General features: G+C 40.4%; 1 protein-coding gene and 1 pseudogene across 1 annotated transcript in view; one reads left to right on the forward strand and one right to left on the reverse strand.

Annotated features, from left to right (window-relative positions):
* Positions 1-13,562, reverse strand: part of Tnfsf11 (TNF superfamily member 11) — a 32,847-nt gene extending 19,285 nt beyond the window's left edge. The window contains exons 1-2 of the mRNA XM_004640284.2: positions 13,302-13,562; positions 7,930-8,097 (exon numbers count right to left, since the gene is read on the reverse strand). Of these exons, the coding sequence (XP_004640341.1) occupies positions 7,930-8,097; positions 13,302-13,523 (390 nt within the window). The 5' untranslated portion in view covers positions 13,524-13,562. The remainder of the gene's footprint in view (positions 1-7,929; positions 8,098-13,301) is intronic.
* Positions 13,563-17,433: 3,871 nt separating this feature from the next.
* LOC101588273 lies at positions 17,434-18,020 on the forward strand (annotated as a pseudogene).
* Positions 18,021-18,725: the final 705 nt, after the last annotated feature.

The following is an 18,725-nucleotide window of genomic DNA, read 5'->3' on the forward strand; positions in this document are numbered from 1 at the left end:
CCTTCCCCATATTCCAAGCTCACCTTTTCCAAGCCAGACAATTTTGATTCTATGTCACAAATATAATCACTTTATTGCCAAACGTCCTCACTGTACAGTGGATCTTACCTCTTAGTATCCACTGAAGATGTCACAGCAAATCAGAATCTGGTAATCTACTATACCAGAATCTCTAATAATGGATCTAGGCATCCCCTTTAAAAAAAATTATTCAAGATGAGTCTTAAGGTATCCCAGGTTTAGAAACATTGCTTTTGGGACATAGCTTTTTCTCTAGCTACACAGGCTGTCTGGAAAGATGAACCACTCCTTGCAAAATAATATGAATACCCCCTGATCACTACTTCTCCCATGAAGGACCCTCGGCTCCATTTACTTCTAGAATCACTCAGTGTCTCAGACCACATAAATGAATGCTCCTCTTTCAGACGTATCTTTTCAGTTTGTTCTTTAAAGATGTCTACTCAGAATATTCTTTATTCTATTTTGCTTGTAACACAAGATAGGCCCCACTCTGACTATATCACTCATTGATTATTTTCCTGTTGCAAACCTCCGACCTCCTGTTTTCTTGCCTTGCAGGATCTCCCCTATAATTGACCACACTGTCAGTAGCTTATTGTTGGGCAAAAGGCAGTAGATGGCCTTGGTTTTGTAGGAAAATTCTGTGGGTCTTGCTTCAGATTTCCCATAAAGACTGCTTTTATAAATGCTAAATATGATTGGGGTTGAACTGCACTTTCCAAAACTATTATGACAAAGACAGATGAAATTCTATTGGAAAACCACTACATGACTAACATCTCGATTTGGAAAGATCAGTGCCCCAAAACTAAAGTTTCTCTGTGGGTTTATGAGAAAGTTTCCTAAGACACATATTCTTACATACAAAGGCAGAAACAATAAATGAGGTTTAATTTTTCCCTTTCCTTTTTTTTAAGCAAAAAAGTCAAGTGAGAAATAATGGCTATATAATAACTCCAACAATTAGAGTTTCACAAACAGATACAATCTAAATTTTGATTGATTTTTATTTACTTTAAAGTTGGAAATAATCTCATAATAATCAAGATGAGAATTCTGAAGGATTGGTTTTATATAGAGGGAGAACACAACCATTCAATCTGATGAAACTTCTGCTTTTAAATTAATGCTGTTGAATTCAAAAATCTAGCAATAACCATGCAAATGACAATAAAAGTTTAATCAACATCACAGACACATAGGTCTAAGTGGGTCTCTAAAAGTTTCTCAATGAGGAGAATACTGTCAAATCTACTTCTGCGTATCGTTCATAAACAAAACAATCCTCAAATACTTGCATCTTTAAAAATAAAATATTGGCCATTATAATTTTTTTAAATAAGTTAGGGTGCAATATTTTCAAATATGTGCAAGTTGACTGTCCTTTTCTTAATCATTTGTGGATTCTCAGGGCAAAGTTTCTTGGTAGTATGAATCCATCTTTTAACAGGCCTGGTGTCAACGAGTGTCAGAGATCACTTACTACACCTTCCATCCACTCTTTCCTTTTGCCTATTAGTTTTAGGCCACCTCCTTCTTCAAGTTTTCTAGGTAAATGGCCTGGAGCTGGAGGCCAAGTTGTGTTTTGCAGAAAGGTATGCTCTTGAGTAACTCTCAGTCAACAGGATGCTCCTAATAGCGGTATTTCAGCTCACAAGTACTGCTCTGGCTTTTTCTTTCACCCTTTCCCTGTCTAGAAATGACAACAAATGGAGACATCAACTTAGACACAGAGGTGGAATGGACATACCCAGACAGCTCACCTCTGAATTATTATGTAAGAAAAAAATAAACTTCTCTGGGTCACTTTGTTACCCAACTTAGACACCAAAAACCAATATTTTATCAAGGCCCAAAGCACTGAGAATTCTGAAGTTCTTAATATCAAAGGTTAGTTTGTACTTATATTACGCACCTACAAGAGAAGAGGCCAAATATATACTGATCGCCCAAGGAATACAAAAGAACTCCAGTTAAAAATGAACTGTTCAATAACTATGGCTAAGAACTCAAAAGAAGAAATACAAATAAAAAGATATACTACAAGTACAAGGAAAGCAAGAACTCGAGGACTAACTATAAAGAGAGGGAAAGGAGAAGAGCTAGGAAACATGACAGTGACAAGCCATACACTTATTCCACTGAGCCATCTCCCCGGCCCCAAATAGGGGGTTAGGAAGATAGCTCAGTGGCCTAAGCGCCTGCCTGGCAAGCACAAAGTCCCGAGTTTGATCCCTGGTACCAGAAAAAAAAAAAAACTAACAGATTCCATTTGCCAATAGGTTCATAGAGGGTAAGAGCCTTATACTTCAGGACATGCCATGAATTTTGGTAGTCATTAGAGAATTCCAAAACATAGTGCCTACATAAGGAGCCAGGGGTTTTGGTTCACATTATTGACCTGTCTTTGCATAGTGAATAGGCTACCAACAGTCAAATCAACACAGGGAATATGTGACTAAAGTGAAGTCCAGCAGCAGATACGCTCTAACGAAAAGTAACCTGAGGACGACTGCTAAAGCTTCATTGCCACAGCCGCTAATACTCATAATTATCTACTGTACCAATAATAAAGTCACATAAGAACCAGGTTTCTGACATTTGGGGTTTTTTAAATTTTGTTTTGAGACAGTGTCATGTTATGCAGTTCAGGCTGGCCTTGAATTCACTATGTGGCCAAGGCTGGACTTGAACTCACAGCAATTTTCCTGCCAGTTTCCTGAGTGCTGGGATTGTATGTGCATCACCACTACTCCCAGCTTGCAATATTCTTGAATGGCTTCATAAATCAATTGCAAAGGGCCAGCCACATGGCTCAGCAGACTAAAGTGCCTGCTAAGGCAGATGCAAGGCCTCGGGTTCGATCCCCGTGCCAGCCCCACCCCCGAGACATGCTAAAATGGCAGATGAGACTGGGCCTGGTAGCACGCACCTATAATCCCAGCACTAGCACTTGGGAGGCTGAAAGCAGGAGGATCACTACAAGTGCAATCTATGCAGTGAGACCTTGTAGACCCTGTATGAAATGCATAAAAAAATAAATATATTTATATAAGTCAGTTACAGTCCCATTTCATTCAAAAATACTAGTTTACAGAGTTCAATTGGTCACCCATGATTTATTTGCTCTTTTGTTCCATTCAGTTCTGAAAATAAAGTAGGGTGCAATATTTTCAAATATGTGCAAATTGAAGGTCCTTTTCTTGATCATCTTGCAGTTTTGCTCAGGGGTCTCTAAACAGTTCTAATTGTTCAACTTTATCAAGGAAAAAATTTCATCCTCTGAAGCATACATATTTATTTATTAAATATTAAATAAAAATATATGTTACAAAATATTCACAATTTAAATCTCTTTTTTCCTTTTTTTTTTTTTTTTTTTTTGTACTGGGGATTGAACTCAAGACCTTGCTCCTGCCAGGCAGGCACTTACACTGCCGAGCTATCTCCCAAGCCCTAAGTTCCACTTTTAAAAGATAACACTAAAAAATAAATGCACAGATAAGTCCTCATGCTTCCTTCCTATCTCCTAAGAGACGATGTTGAATGCATCAGACATCTCATTTCCAAGAACAAGGTGATTATGCAATCGGTATATTAATCTCTCTCCTGCATGTCATTTTTTCAAATATCTTTGCAAGTAAGTTCCAGGGAGCTTCTCACAAGCAAGCATCCAGCGTGACACAGCAACCCAGCACTCTGCAGTTGAGAGGAGCCACAGCCGTGAGCACTCAGGCCACGCGCTGAGTGCGAGACACACAGCTGGCTCTCCGCTGAAGTGTCCGAGGCCCAGTGTCCGCCCTGCCACGCAGGCCAGTCCTCGCTGAGGCCTGAGCTCACCACTCTTCCCACCCCCACGTGGCCCGCAGAGGCCAGAGGCGCTGCCAAAACTGAAAACAAGAATCACTTTACTAATCAGACACCATATTTGTACTAGTGTTTTCTCTATTATCATAGACTGTTATGATAGACTTTATAAACTGTGGCTGGTAGAGTTGGATCACTGAGAGGCTTTCAGAGTTCTGTGCTAAAGGGGAAAAAAAAGCCAAGAGAATCTAGCCACAAACAAAAAAAGAGGGAAAAACAGCATTACTTGTCTGACCAGAGATGGGCTGGGTAAACACTACTTTCTGCACACATATAATGTGATATTGTGCTTATGTCTGGTATTTACCACTCGATGGTTGATCTCTCAATAATGACTGCAACCACACATGTAATTTTGTTTTATGGATTCACTCAATATCTACGTTAGAACTAAAGCGAAGACACAAACTTACTTATGAATGCTTAATACATCCTTCCTATTTATACATCCATCCTATTTTTAGCACTGTCAAGCGAAATAAGGAATGTAATTATTTTGGCAAGTTATACAGAGCGGTAAGGGCAACCACATTCGGCAATTCATTAAATTGCGTGGGGACACAGAAGTGCAAAACCTTGGGAACAGGAAAAGGTATGGCTAAGTATCCAGAACAGTATGTGCAGTTAATGGACACTGCTTGGTTCTAGTAACAAGGAATGGAAAACCTTCATTTTCCTAAAGATCTGGCCTGGGAGGAAAATGGTATCTTTTATCTCTAGTACACATTGCTATACTATGATAATTGGTGCACTATACTAATACACATAACTGTATTGGAAAGTTCCTTATTCTTTAGTGGGGATCACTTGTATATTTTATTGTCCGTGCAAAAAAGCTAAAATCCTATGGTACAAAAAAAAAAAAATGTGAAAGTAATGAAATCAAGTTCTACTCTCCCTGTGAGCCATAATAATCTATGTATAATTAAGACTATGTGCCTTCTATAAGAGCAATTGATTATTCTTGCCTGCACAAAACTCTTCCTCCATCTGGCTGGCCAGGTACTAAATCTCTCACTAGTACGACTCAGTTGGCACAAGGCACCACATCGCCAATGGCTGCTACCATAGTCAAAATGTTACCATTGCTGCTCATAAACATCTTTAATGCAAATCGGTTGATGATTCTACCTAAGCAATCACTCAGAAATCTCAAAGGAAATAGGGCAATGGACAGATAAATTCTGGTGGGGCAGGAAGTGGAAGAAAAGTTCACTGGAACAACAGAGAGTGTTGGTGGGCTGTACTGCCCAGGATTTGCTTCCCTAAAAGATGATTGAACAACACACACTTTAAAGACAGTAAACAGATTGCTCTAAACATCATTTAATAATCCAAACTATGTTATATTGCAATAAATATTCTCATTTTGCATAGTGTTGTCTTTCTATTGACATTAAATGTCTCTGTAAAGATTTCTAGGTTTTCTCTTTGAACATTTTTTGTTAAATTTCTTTTTAGAACTTTTTTTTACAAATTATTAATGGACTCTCATTCATATTTTCTAATTAATGTTGAAAATGAGGTCATTAAGTAATCATCACTGACTTTTATGAACTGATTTATTTTGCCCACAGCCTTTCGGTTTCTTTAGAATTTTCCCAAGTACATGATCCTATCATACACAAATTAGGCCTTTTACTGTTCTCTAAATATTTTTTCTCATTTCACTGTCTGGTGCTGTCACATGTGTTGGCACCTTCAGAATAATGTTAAATAATGTGGGGACAATGGACATCTTTATTATGTTCCTAGGGCTGGAGATATAGCCCATTGGCATAAATGCCTGCCTGGTGAGAGTAAGGTCTGAGTTCAATTCCCAGTGTCAAAAAAAAAAAAAAAAAAAAAAAAAAAAAAGTTCTATTATGTTCCTATTAAAAATTAGAGAAATATTCTAATTTTTCATCATTAGCTAACTTTTAATTTGAGATATCTGTGGTGCTATCAAGAATCCCTCTAAGTGTATCTTTTCCAATAGATCTTAAACATCAGAAATAGCATAAAAATTTTTTCAATCAGTTCTTAGGCTCTAGGAGATGATGAAACATTTGTCTCCCTTTACTAATTAAGACTGACCTCTTCTTGAGTTCTTAAAAGTATTATTTGTCATTATTTATTTTCAAAATTATCCTGATTGATCTTACCTTTCATCCATAAGAAACTTAAAGGATACTTTAAAGAGCCAAGACATCAATAAAATTAAAAGTTCATTACTTCATTTTAAAAGGATACAATGTAGGCCAATCCAAACAGCAAATCAGAACATAATCATTTACAACCCAGAATTATATTAGTAAAGAATTCAACCTTGGATTAATAGAGTGATCCCTGGTATGTGTAAATAATTATTTATAGATAGATTATTTTGCATGTGAGAGATAAATTTACAAATGGGGTAAAAAACTGACTAATGATACACAAGCAGAGCAATGAAAATGAATAGATTAGCAGAATCCTGGCTTTTACAATTCAAAAATTATAATGTAAAAAGATCAATGGATTTACAACCACATTTTAGGGCTGGGGAGATAACTCAGCAATCTAAGTACCTGCCTGGCAAGCACAAAGACCTAGGTTCAATCCCTGGCACCACATGCCATGCTGGCCCTGGAACCCCAGGTGTGTGGTGCTGGCCCCGAAAATGAGCATGGTGGTGCATGCCTGTTATCCCAGTGCTAAGGAGGCTGAGACAGGAGGATCACTACTAGTCTAAACTGCATAGTGAGACCCTGTATCTAATTAACTAATTAATTAAGCCACACTTTATGCATCTACCACATAAAGGGAAGTACATATTAAAAAAGTGATTTTCATAAATAACATCATTTTCTTATATACATTAGAATATGTATTTTATTGATTCTATGATACACTTAATTTTACAATGTAGTATTCCCAAAATTAAGGTGCAACTAGGATCTATTATGATCGTGTTTAATTTGTCCTTATGCTTTTTTTTTTTTCTTTTGTACTATGAATCAAACTCAGGACCTTGTGTCTGCCAGGCAGGTGCTGTGCCACTGAGCTACATCCCTGGCCCTTTTTTCTGTCTCAGTGGTACACAGCATAGTGAAATGAGTCAAAACTTCATGCCTTCAATTTGATAAAATATGCCAAATCTTAACCTTATGGGTGTAAAATATTTACATTTAATAGTTTAATAGAATAACTTCATCTCCCTACCTCTACCTCTGATTGATGCACTTTTTTTCATTGAATTTTAATTTTTATTGGTACATATTTGCAGCATTTAAGAAATATTACTTCATGAAGATTTTTAAAGTAACAAAATGAGTTCTGAGAACTTCTCAATTTACTCTGAAATGATAAGATGAACCCAAGAATCTACAAAACAGGTTGGATATACAGCTGGATGCACGAGCACATATAAATGTACATGCAGATATATATGCATTGCAAATGGGTGCTCTACACTGGAGTCAATGAGTTTCTACTTATTTTTTGGTAAAATCAGTAAGTAAAATAATCCTAAATCTACAAAATTTTCAGGTGGCTTTATTCAGGGAAAGAGAACAGGCAGCTGCGTAGTGTTTCTCAACTGAAGCTACGAGCGAACTCTTTTGGTATTCTTTGTTCCCATCTCCTCTCTTATAACTCAACTCTCAGAAAATGAAAATACAGACAAGAATTTCCATCTTGTGAGAGTCCTTCTCTGCTCTGCATGCTTACCTCCTCACCACACAAGACAACAAAGGACCAGCTAGCTTTTCATCAGAGCTATGGAGCACGTATGTGGAATAAGGGAGCACAAAACCAAATCTAAAGGAAACAGCTACTAGAAAGTCCTGTGAAACTGCGGGACAGTTTCTCTGCAAAGGAATTCTAACTGTCACATTGATCCTTCTACCGTTATCCTCTTTCCAACTGAATTTAAAAAGAAAAGCATATTTGTATAAATATCTCTGGATGCCATAACCAACGATTATCAACTTCAAAAAGGCACTTAGCAAGTGTTAATATTGAATAACTGTAGAGTTAGCAAGGGCCCTTGACTTTGTGACTTCAGTGTGGACTTACCCTTTGCACAGCTCCTTGAAAGGCCTGTTTAATTCTCCTACAAGAGTCAGGTATTAACTTCGTGTCTTCACTCTCCAGAGCTGCGTCTTGCAAATCTGCATTTTCATGGAGTCTCAAAATTCTATAAATGCAGCGAGTGCTGTCTTCTGATATTCTATTAGGATCCATCTGGGGGTGAGGGGCAGACATCAGAATGGTCATTAGTACTTACTCTGTTAGTTAGCAGAGTGTGACTTGAGAATAAAAAGTTCATTTTTACAATTAATAGCTAATATAATCACCCTCTAGCCAATGAAATGTTAGCTTCTAACTCATTTTGACAAGGAACTATCATCCAGACAAAAAGGAAACATGGTTCTATAGTAGATTTCCAGCAGAGATGTGACTCACTTGGAACTTCTCAGGACCGTCCGAACAACCTAACAGTTCTCATAGCGGAACAGGCATCAAGGAAATCGCATGTGACAAGTGCAGGTAGTTTTTTGCCCTTAGGATGCATACAACATGCCCAATGCCAGTTGTCTGAACATTTCTGAATATTCAAAGCATGAAGCCTACATTAATCAGGCAAAATTAATTTCATCTTCAATGTCTGCCTGTCCTTTTTTTTTTTAATCAATGAATATTTAATCAGTGAAAGAAGAGTAAGAGAAAACCATCTCCTAGTTCAAAGTAAAACCTTAGGTCAGAAGCATAATTTTTCTTTTAGATGAAACTCTCATCGTATTTCTCAATCTGGAATGTTTGGGAATATGTGTGAGTGATACTCAGTGTCAGATGAGGGTGGAGAAGTTAATGCCGAAATGCTTACAGTATAAGGGAGAGACTGTCCCACCTTCAATACCCCCCATGAAGTTACTTGCTGACTGCTTGGTCTAGACAAATGTCAGGCATGAGCATTTCCTTTCACACCACTTTACGGAGCCCTGTCAGGGGTCTGGGAAGCCCTTGCAGCAGTTTCAACAGTGACATAAAGAGTAGCAATAATTAGCTATTGGTTGTACTGATAATAACAGTTTAAGTTGTCTTTTTTCCCAGAAATTCATATGCATTTGCTTATTAGTAAATACAAAGAAGACAAAAAAGAATGACAAAGGAGGGAGGGAAGGAACAAGGTAGGGAAGAAGGGAAGAGGAAAAGGGAAGGAAAGAAGGCAAAGATTTATAAGTTTACAATAACCAAAGCTCAGTCAGGATCAACACCAAGTCTTTCTTTCCATGATTTATTTAGATTTTTAAATGTAATTTTAAAATGTGCAGTTTTGTCAACCAACCACCAGAAATAAACTAGGAGGTACCCTGCTCCTATCTGAAATTGTCAAAATGAAGCAACAGCCTTTGAACAAGTGTGTATTAATTAATACAAATGTTATTAATCTAGCCTTGCAAATGCAATAATGATTTATTGTCACATAAAAATGTCACTATGAAGGAACATATCTGTAATCTACTTTTATTTCCATTTTCTTCAGAATAATTATAATTAATCAGTATGTGTGAGTGCATAAGGATAGCTTCCAACACAGTCTTTAGGGAAAAGATGTCATTTCTGCTAATAAATGTACCATAAAACCAAAAATGTCTGGACAGCTATCTTGAAAGGTCACTGGGTTCAGACCTCAGAAAAGCAGACAAGGCATCAGCCAGCTCACCAGTCAGCTTGGAAATTCAAGTTCACATGGCTAAAAATTGAGCTACCTTAGCTGCTAGTGAGATAATTTACATATTATAAGTTAGAAATGGTCATAGATGCAGTGTTGCAAATCACTGAAAGGCCTTCTCAGTCAATTAAATACACCAGGTACTGTACTACATGTTGTGAAAAAGACAGTGAGCAAAACATGCAATCTCTGTCTTTGTGGAAGTTACAAGTCTCCAGAGAAATTCCACAAAAGAATACAGTAAAGTTAGTAACAGATGGGATCATTGTATCTAGGCATATCTGAAAATGCAAAACCACAAACAGCTAATTTAAAATGAATTTTTTAAAATGTATTTAGTACAGGATCTACAGGGTTTCAATACACAGATCAGACATGTAGTGATCCTCCTGTTTTCAGCCTCCCAAGCTCTGGGATTACAGGCACGCGTCACCATGCCCAGTCTCAATCGCAGTCTTGGCACATAAAATGGATTTCTAAAACACATTCATCAGACTATGCTATGTCTGTAAAATGTTCTCTCTTTTTTTTTAACTTCCTTGAAACATAATCATAAGAAGGCTGAAATGAGGTAAGATGCTTGATACCCCACACTCTGTGTTTTCGTCTAGAAAGCTTGTACACCTTGACAGCAGGTTTTCAAGAGTGACAGCTGTGCTGGTAGAAAGGCAGCCAGAGAGGCTGGTGTGTGCATTTGAGGAGGCTGAGGGAAGGAGTTAAAGGGGTAAAGAACCTATCTTATTGGTAAATTTTGAATATGGTCATGGAGATGTCACACATTCTACAAGCAACTTTTTGGAGAGGTTTTTTGTTTTGTTTTGTAAACCCAAGTATGAATGCTATGTGGTAAATACACAGCGCAAGCCACACACTATTTTCTTTGTGGCAGAGTTAACTGGGAAGAGCCAATCTTCACCAGATCTAATACATATATTTTTTAAAAAATCTAGCCCCAGGCAATCTGAAACATTCATTTAACTATTAAAACATGAATTTAAAAGAAGTTTAAGTTATTGCAATTTTTACACTATTCTGGGCATGCTTCTCAATGCATTCACAATAAACAGACTGCTTTTTCTTGATAATTTACATAGCTTCTTTTCCCTATCTTTAAACTAAAACAATTAAACTGGTTTCTCTTATCTTCTTTTAAAATATATAATGTAAATATGTTCCTGACACCAAATGGTTTTATTTTTACTGAAATACATTCAGACCCTGCAAGTATTTCACCAACAACTTGAAAAAAAAAAACTATTACTTGGGACCAAATTATAATTCAAACAAGTTGCTAAAAGCAAAACACTAACATGATGGGCAAATTTGAGTCTACTCTCTTAACTAAAATTATAAAAGAAAGCTCTTAAATGTATAAGGTGGGAAGCATCGTAGACTGAACTTCATGCATGCAACCAACTTCCATAATTACCATCTCATGGCCAATCTTGTTTCATCTACAAACAACCCCATCTCTATCCCTTCCCATCAATTATTTTTAAATAAATTCCAAACAACTTAGCATTACATTCATAAATACTTCAGAATCTGTTGATAAATGATTAATTCTTTTAGGTGTCACATATAGATAACCCCACTCAATGAAATATAATCAGATCTATTGAAGTATTCATATGAACACATTACTCCTAATACTACTTCTTTACTGAAGGAGATGACCTTTTAAAAATGCAGTACAGAATTGGGTTCCGAATAATGATTAAAATATTTTTCATATATTTTAGAGGAACCCAATCTTCAAGTCAATTATGAACATTGTACCTAGAAATCTAATTCGCCAAATGAAAAATGTCTAGTTAAGCTTATTAAGTTACATGTTTAACATAGGAAAAGGTTTTGAGTGTCTCATTATACCTATACCATCCGGACTGCTGGTAGTATCAGAAGGACAGACCTCTCAGCCCACCAGGCCATTGGCATGCCTTCCAGAAAGCTGAACATCTGTAACCAGAGCCCAGCTGGTCATTCTTTCCTATGTGGTCATGTCAGTTCCCATGGTTCCTGGCAAGATAAACTGTCATGGTCCTAGAACTCATCCATTCCCTACAGTTCTTTCTACCCTGAACACTTATTTACATACTACTATTTTTAAAAAATCATAAAAGATAGGAAGTTGAGAACTACTGCACCTTTGATCCTGAAAGGTGCTGTAATCTTGGACTAAGAACTGTAACTACCTTTTGCTGTGGGCAGCTGTGGGCCATCAGTTAGCTGGCACCACGCACAGAGCACATGGACACCGTGTGCAGAATGATTAAGTCACATCACAGCATTTAAGAACCTGCACAGTGTGTGCTCTCAATATATAAGCACTAAGTAGGGGCTGTTAACAATATGCTGGATGGGACATAAATGGGCAAAACGTTCGTTCTTGACTGCAACACATTACAATGAAAGAAGAAAATTTAATCAACTTTCATAGACTTGTATAATTCATGTGGGAATAAAAAAAAAACACTCAGTAACTGTCTTAGAAAAAACATTCTTTCAAAGGTAACACTATGTTTTATTAATGTACAAACACAAATTTTCTAAAGTAGTGTTCTGGCCTTTCTATTCATGTTTCAATTGATAACCATAAATCTTATAACTAGTGTTATAAAATGCAAGCGAGTGGATAATGAATACTTAACAAAAAGTCTGTGGTTAAAAAAGCCGGAGTTCAAGACCCTAGCCCTCGTCAAAACCCTACAATCCAAGCAGTTCCATGTTTTGATCCACTCAGTTTGGGTAGTAATCACCTTTAAATCGAAAACCAATGAAGTCCAAATCCAACTTTATTTTCCCATAAAAAAAAAAAAAACTGCACAGTCAGCCCCCCACTTCCTCTGAGAAAGAGTTCACAGCACCAGACAAGAATATTTGAATGAATCCAACCAACTGCACTGCAATTTCCAAGAACACACAGAGCATAAACCACCAGAAAGCATAACATTACACATTTACCCCTTCCTTTCTACTGTCTCCCGGCAGTTCTGAGTCTTTCTGCAGAGCCTCTTCATCTTTTCAAAGGCCGGTGACTCGGGGAGCGAGGCGGGTGCGGTGGTGCACACCTCGCTTCCTTCCTCCGCCTACCTCGCAGGCAGGCACGTGGGCGCATCCTCTTCCTTCACTCCTACAGCCCCACCGCCGGGAGAGCGGGCACCCCTGGCAAGGCTGTCATTCCACCCAACTGGAGACCTCCGAGGGCTGTGTGCACCGTGCGTCGCCCCAGCACTGTGCCCCGGCTGCCTGCAAATCCAGCCCCAGGGTCCCAAAGCCACTGAGTGGCTGGCAGAAAGGGCAGAGGTCGATGCCCACATGAAGGCATTGATTTTATTTTTCCCCAAGTAGATTTCAGTGGGTTCTTAACTCCCAGTGAGAAATAGAAAGGGAAGAAAGTGCGCGATTACTTCCAGAAGAGGTGAGCAGCCAGGGCTATTTCCGCAGGGAAAAATTCAAACCCAGCGTCCGGTCAGCCCAGCCTCAGGGGGGGGAAAGGGTGCGACTCGGGAAGATGGGTCAGTGCGTCCTGCATCCCCACGCCAGGTGGACCCGGGATGTGCTGTGGCTGGCCCTGTCTCTATCTGTGTCTCTGTCGCTGTCACTTTTCTCTCCTGAATAGTCAAAATCTGGGGAGCTGGACTCGGTTTCCCCCCAGGGCGGGAAGACGTGGCGCGCAGGCCCCGCACGCACTCTGGAAGGCGATACTCACCTGCGCTCGAAAGTACAAGAACAGAGCCACGCTGCAGACGACCTGGCCAAGCCCCAGCCCCAGGAGGGCCACAAACACGGAGCGGGAGGCCGTGGGCTGCGGAGCCGACGCGGTGGGCGGCGGGACGTGCAGGGGACCCTCGTGCGGGGCGCCGGGGCCCCCGCCGCCCATCTCCTCCGCGCCGCGCAGGTACTTGGTGTAGTCGCGGCTGGCGCGGCGCATGGCGCTCGCCCGCTCGCTGGGGCGCTCGGCTCCCTCGGCCGCTCCTCCTTACCCGTCTGCCCGCAGTGACTCCAAAAGCAGCCACAAGACAGGCTCGGGGCCAGGCGGGACCTCGACCCGGAGCTTGCTTGGCCCGGCGGTGGCTCCTGGGCAGGGCGTCCGGGCAGCCCCAATTCTTATAAACCGCGGCTAGAGGGTTGGCCTCGGGAACCAATCAGCCCTGTGAGGCCGACTCTTCCACGCCCACCTCGGGCTCCCCTTCCTTCCTCTCGCCACCCCCTCTTCCTGGCTCTCACTGAGTGTCCTCTTCCTCCTCCAGGGCCCTCGGAGGAGGAGGCTACAGGTGGGTGCACAGGTTCCAGACTCAACTGGCCTGTCCTCAGTTACCAGGTGGAGATCCGAGGGTGGGTCTGGGAAGCTGCAGGTGATTTTTTTTTCCCCTGAAAGGTTAAGGGTTGCATCGAGGACATTCCTCTGAGCGCTGAGTCTCTCTGGGCCTCAGGCCCCATAGGACCTCCTTATAAACAGCGATGTCTGAAGACCATTCCTGACCATCTTTTCCGATACTCAAGAACCTTTCAGGTTTGGTCTGTACCAGGGTTCCAAACGTATTTTGGAAAATTCCCAAGTCCTTTCCCAAATCCCTGTTTCTGCATTTCCCGAGTGGCTTTGAATGAGGCACTTCAAAGTTCGAAGGTAGCAGCAGTGAACCTGTAGACACCAACAGGGTCCTACGAAAACAGAAGAAAAAATGAGATTGTGCGGAAAAGGGGCCAGAGGATGTGAAGCCAGAAACAACCAACCTGGAGGACTCAGCAACACTCAAGACAAAGCCTACTCAAAGCTGGTGGCAGAGTTAAAAGTTTGTTTGCTTGTAAAGAAACTTCTCAGGGCCTTTTGAATGCCTCTCTATTCAAGAATTATGCCCCTTGGTTAAAAAAAAAATGAAAATATGAGCATGAGGCACATATTCTTGTCTTCAAAGGAAAGGAGAGGAGTGGCTGGCACATGTAAACACCTACAAGATCAAACTACAGCTTATGCGGGCATGAAGAAAACCCGTTATTCTGTACAACGCATATGCACTAATGCAGGAAAGGAACTTAGGGATGTTGCCACCTTTTTATTGTTTTTATTTTATTTTATTCTTTTTATGTGTTTAGTACAGGGTCTACAGGATCTCACTATACAGATGGGACTTGTAGTGATCCTCCTGTTTTCAGCCTCCCAAGCTCTGGGATTATAGGCACACACCACCATATCCAGTCTCTCCACCTTTTTAAATAATACTTGTTTCTTTTACCTTCTCTCTGCCTAGTTCTCTAATGGGTATTTCAGTAGCTTAACACTTAACGCAAATGACATGTCTCCGAGTTATTAGAACAAATCTTAATGGAATACTTCGACTTCCCTACATGAGGAAGAAGAGTGATCAGGTTGGAATTAAAAATAAACGACTCTTACAAATGAAATGATTTACCAAAATTCAAACATGTGAAAGATTTTGTTGTCGTTGTTGTTTTTCTGTACCAGGAATCAAACTCAGGACCTTGCACTTGCCAGGCAGGCACTTAAGCCACTGAGCTATCTCCCCAGCCAGATTCATGAAAGTTCAATAGAGAAAAAAAAAAAAAACACTTTTAAATCCCAACAGAGAAGCAATTAACATTAATATTCTATTCCATTCAGTTCTTTCATTTGTTTATTTAGAGTCAGGGTCTGGCTATATAATTCAGGCTGGCCTTCAACTCTTAGTGATCCTCCTGCCTAGGTCCCCAGAGTACTGGAATTATTACAGGTGTGTGCTACCATGCCTAGCTATTCCATTTAGTTCTTGTCCTGTTCCTACCTTGTTAACTTTGGAAAGTAAATTTGTCTTTTTTTTTTTCCCTTCTTTTTCTCCTCCTCCTCCTTTTCTTTTTTTCCTTTATTTGGGAAGTGATTTTATTTTCATTGTTCATATAAATCTTTATTAGGATCAAATATTGCTGAAATGTGTTATAACTAAACCAAAAATGACTTATGTTTCCATTTTTTTGACTTTTCATAGAATAGCATTTTATTTGTATTTATTATTCCTTGAAATCATGATCTTCAGGTTACAAGAAGGTCCTTCAGATTTCTGAATCTCTTAGGTGACTTGACCTATAAGCTTTGTGTCTTGGACATTATATTCCATTGCTAAGAGTTCTTCATTGGACTTTCATGCTACTTGGCAATTATTTTCCAAGGGTACTCAAAGGATACTCTTGGAAAATACAAGAGTCAACGTTATCCCATGTACTCTGGTTTCCACAAATTGGATTAGAAACTCCATTTTTATCTACTGCTGCTCTTTCTGAAGTAATGAATCTTTCTTGGCTATTTATGTATTCATTTGTCAGCATTTCACTGCCCAATTAACATGGCAACCTGTATATTCAAGGATAATACTCATTATCTGCAGTATCATTTGGTACAGTAAGTACACAGTAGCTACTTGTTGAATAAAAACTGTGCAGGCGTATTCAAAACCTCTGCCATACCACTCCTCCCTTGAATTAGTCACATTTCCACACCCATCCCACTACCTCCAGGTTTGCTTACCTTTGAACAGTTCTGTAGATACTGATCAGTCCTTTCTTTAAAAAAACAAAACTGTATTGTTTACATATTCAGAATGCCTTTTAAATGTTGTTATGAAGTCTAAACTCTTGACATTAAAACCCTCCAGTGAGGACTGACCAAATAGCTCAGTGGATTAAAGCACTTGCTTGCAGGTATAGGGGCCAGGGATTTGACTCCCAGGCCTGTCGTGCCAACCTTGCCCCTGGAGTGGGCTGAGACAGCAATTGAGACTGGGCATAGTGGCATGTGCCTGTAATCCCAGCTCTTGGGAAGCTGTAAACAGGTGGATCACTAGTAGTGAGACCTTGAACACCCTGTAGACCCTTTTCTAAAACACAAAAAAGAAAACAAAAAACTCTGCAGTGGTCCTTCACAAGCTGGCTCAGTTACCGTTCATGTTGCTTCACACGCTGCCTTAGTGTTCTCTCTACCCTACACCTCCATGACCCTTCTAGTTCCTCTTTCAGCTCAAGTGTCATTTACTCAGGAGTGCTGCTCCTCTCCCCTAACCCAGGTAACTCCCTCTGTTTCTCTGCTTCTCTATTACCTTAACTACTCTTATGGGGTTCAAGCACTCATTAGTCCCTCTATAAACAGTGAGAAGACACTATCTATTGTGACAGCATTGGACGAGATCTGAGGAACATGATGGACCATATGGCTTACATGATGTAAGAAAATAATATTGAACAAATATTTACAGGAAAAAAATTGAGATAGGATCTCTCTGTATAGATCAGGCAGCCCTTGAACTCAGTAGATAGTCCAGGCTGGCCTCGAACTCACAGGTATCCTCCTGCTTCAGCCTCCTGAGGGCTGGGATTAGAGGCAAGTGCCACACCTGACTCATGCAAATAATTAACAAAACCCTGACCAGTACTTTAAAGACACATGCAAGTACAATGACACCCTTATAATGATTGTGGGACCTAAATATTCTGGAGAGTCAGAGATGGTTCTCAGACAAAGATCATGGTTATAACTAACCCTAGAATAACAACTGATGAGGGACAAAGGAACTGTGGCCTAATTTAAGCAGAGAGCAGATGTATTGCTATAATTAGTTGTTTAATATGTCTTCCCAATTGTACATGTCTATCATATTTATATTAATACATGCCATGTAAATATATCAGCTAATAATTACACTATTAAAACAATAAAGTAAATCACATCTGTAGAAAAATGATAGGCATTAAGAGATTCCAGAATTAAGAACATAATTGAAGGTACAAAGTATATGTCAATACAAATATTAGATCAACATGTCTCCACCAGAGCTGCAGCTGCCAGAGACATATTCAAGGTACTAAAGAAATCTGTGGGCCCGGCCAGCCTGAGCTTGCACACCTTCAGAGTCTACGCTGCACCCAAAAAGGACTCACCTCACAAAAACTCCATGAAGGCTGATGAGCTGTCACTCTACTCAGTCAGAAGGTCAGTCTAAATACACAGAGGAGCCAAAGACCCAGCTTGAAGAAGGCATCTCACAGCTCTGACATCACTTTGAACCATATACAAATTGGTGTCAGGAAACGCTCCCAAACTAAACCCAAGATGCAAAGTTTGGTTCAGTGGGGATTAGACAGCTATGAATATCTCCAAAATGCTCCCCCATGTTTTTTCCCAAGACTTGGTGTAACTGGTTTTTCTGGCTTTGCTTTCACTAGAAGTTCAAAAGCAAAAAAGCTGGTGTATCTACCTGGTTTCATGGGATTAGTGGCCTCCATCTATTACCCACAACAAGCTATCATGTTCATCCAGGCAAGTGAGGAGAAGTTATATGATTGGGGCTTACAAGGATACATAGTCATGTAAGATTTGGAAGATTTGTGCAAGGAGAGCTTTAAGAAGCCAAGAAATGTAAAGAGTTAACCTGGAAATAAGTAGAAAACTCCATGCTCTGTCCATTTTAATCAGTTGTAGGAAACATTGGAAACTCCAGACAGTAAGTCAGTATTTCTACAGAAGAGTGGCAGAGAAGGCATTACTTAATGTAGAAAACTGGTTTTTTTCTTCAGGAAAAATTATACTTGTCTTGGGTGATGCCATATTGTATGTGGACTAATCTGAAATCCTTTCACCTAGAGATAATGTATGAGTCTAGTCCTAGCCCAGGTCCGGTGAGTGTGTGGGAGAGCTTCCTGCTACCCTGCACCCAGGACCAGTCCCAGCCCAGGTGCAGCATGGGCCGGACCCTCTCCCACCCCCTTGGGATGGCCCCCACCACTCCGGAGCACCTCCCCTACCCCGCGCTCCAAGTAGGAATTTCTGCCGTGTTCAGGGAACCCCCAGACCCAGTCCTAGCACAGGTCCAGTGAGTGTGTGGGAGAGCTTCCTGCTACCCTGCACACGGGACCAGTCCCAGCCCAGGCGCAGCATGGGCCAGACCCTCTCCCACCCCTTTGGGATGCCCCCCACCACTCCACAGCACCTCCCCCACCCCGCCCGCCAAGTAGGAATTTCTGCCGCTTTCCAGGAACTCCAAGACCCAGTCCTAGCCCAGGTCCGGTGAGTGTGTGGGAGAGCTTCCTGCTATCCTGCACTGGCGGGACCAGTCCCAGCCAAGGCGCAGCATGGGCCAGACCCTCTCCC

Source organism: Octodon degus, unplaced genomic scaffold, assembly GCF_000260255.1.
Source record: "Octodon degus isolate 3935 unplaced genomic scaffold, OctDeg1.0 scaffold00122, whole genome shotgun sequence".
NCBI classification, from domain to species: Eukaryota; Metazoa; Chordata; class Mammalia; order Rodentia; family Octodontidae; genus Octodon; species Octodon degus.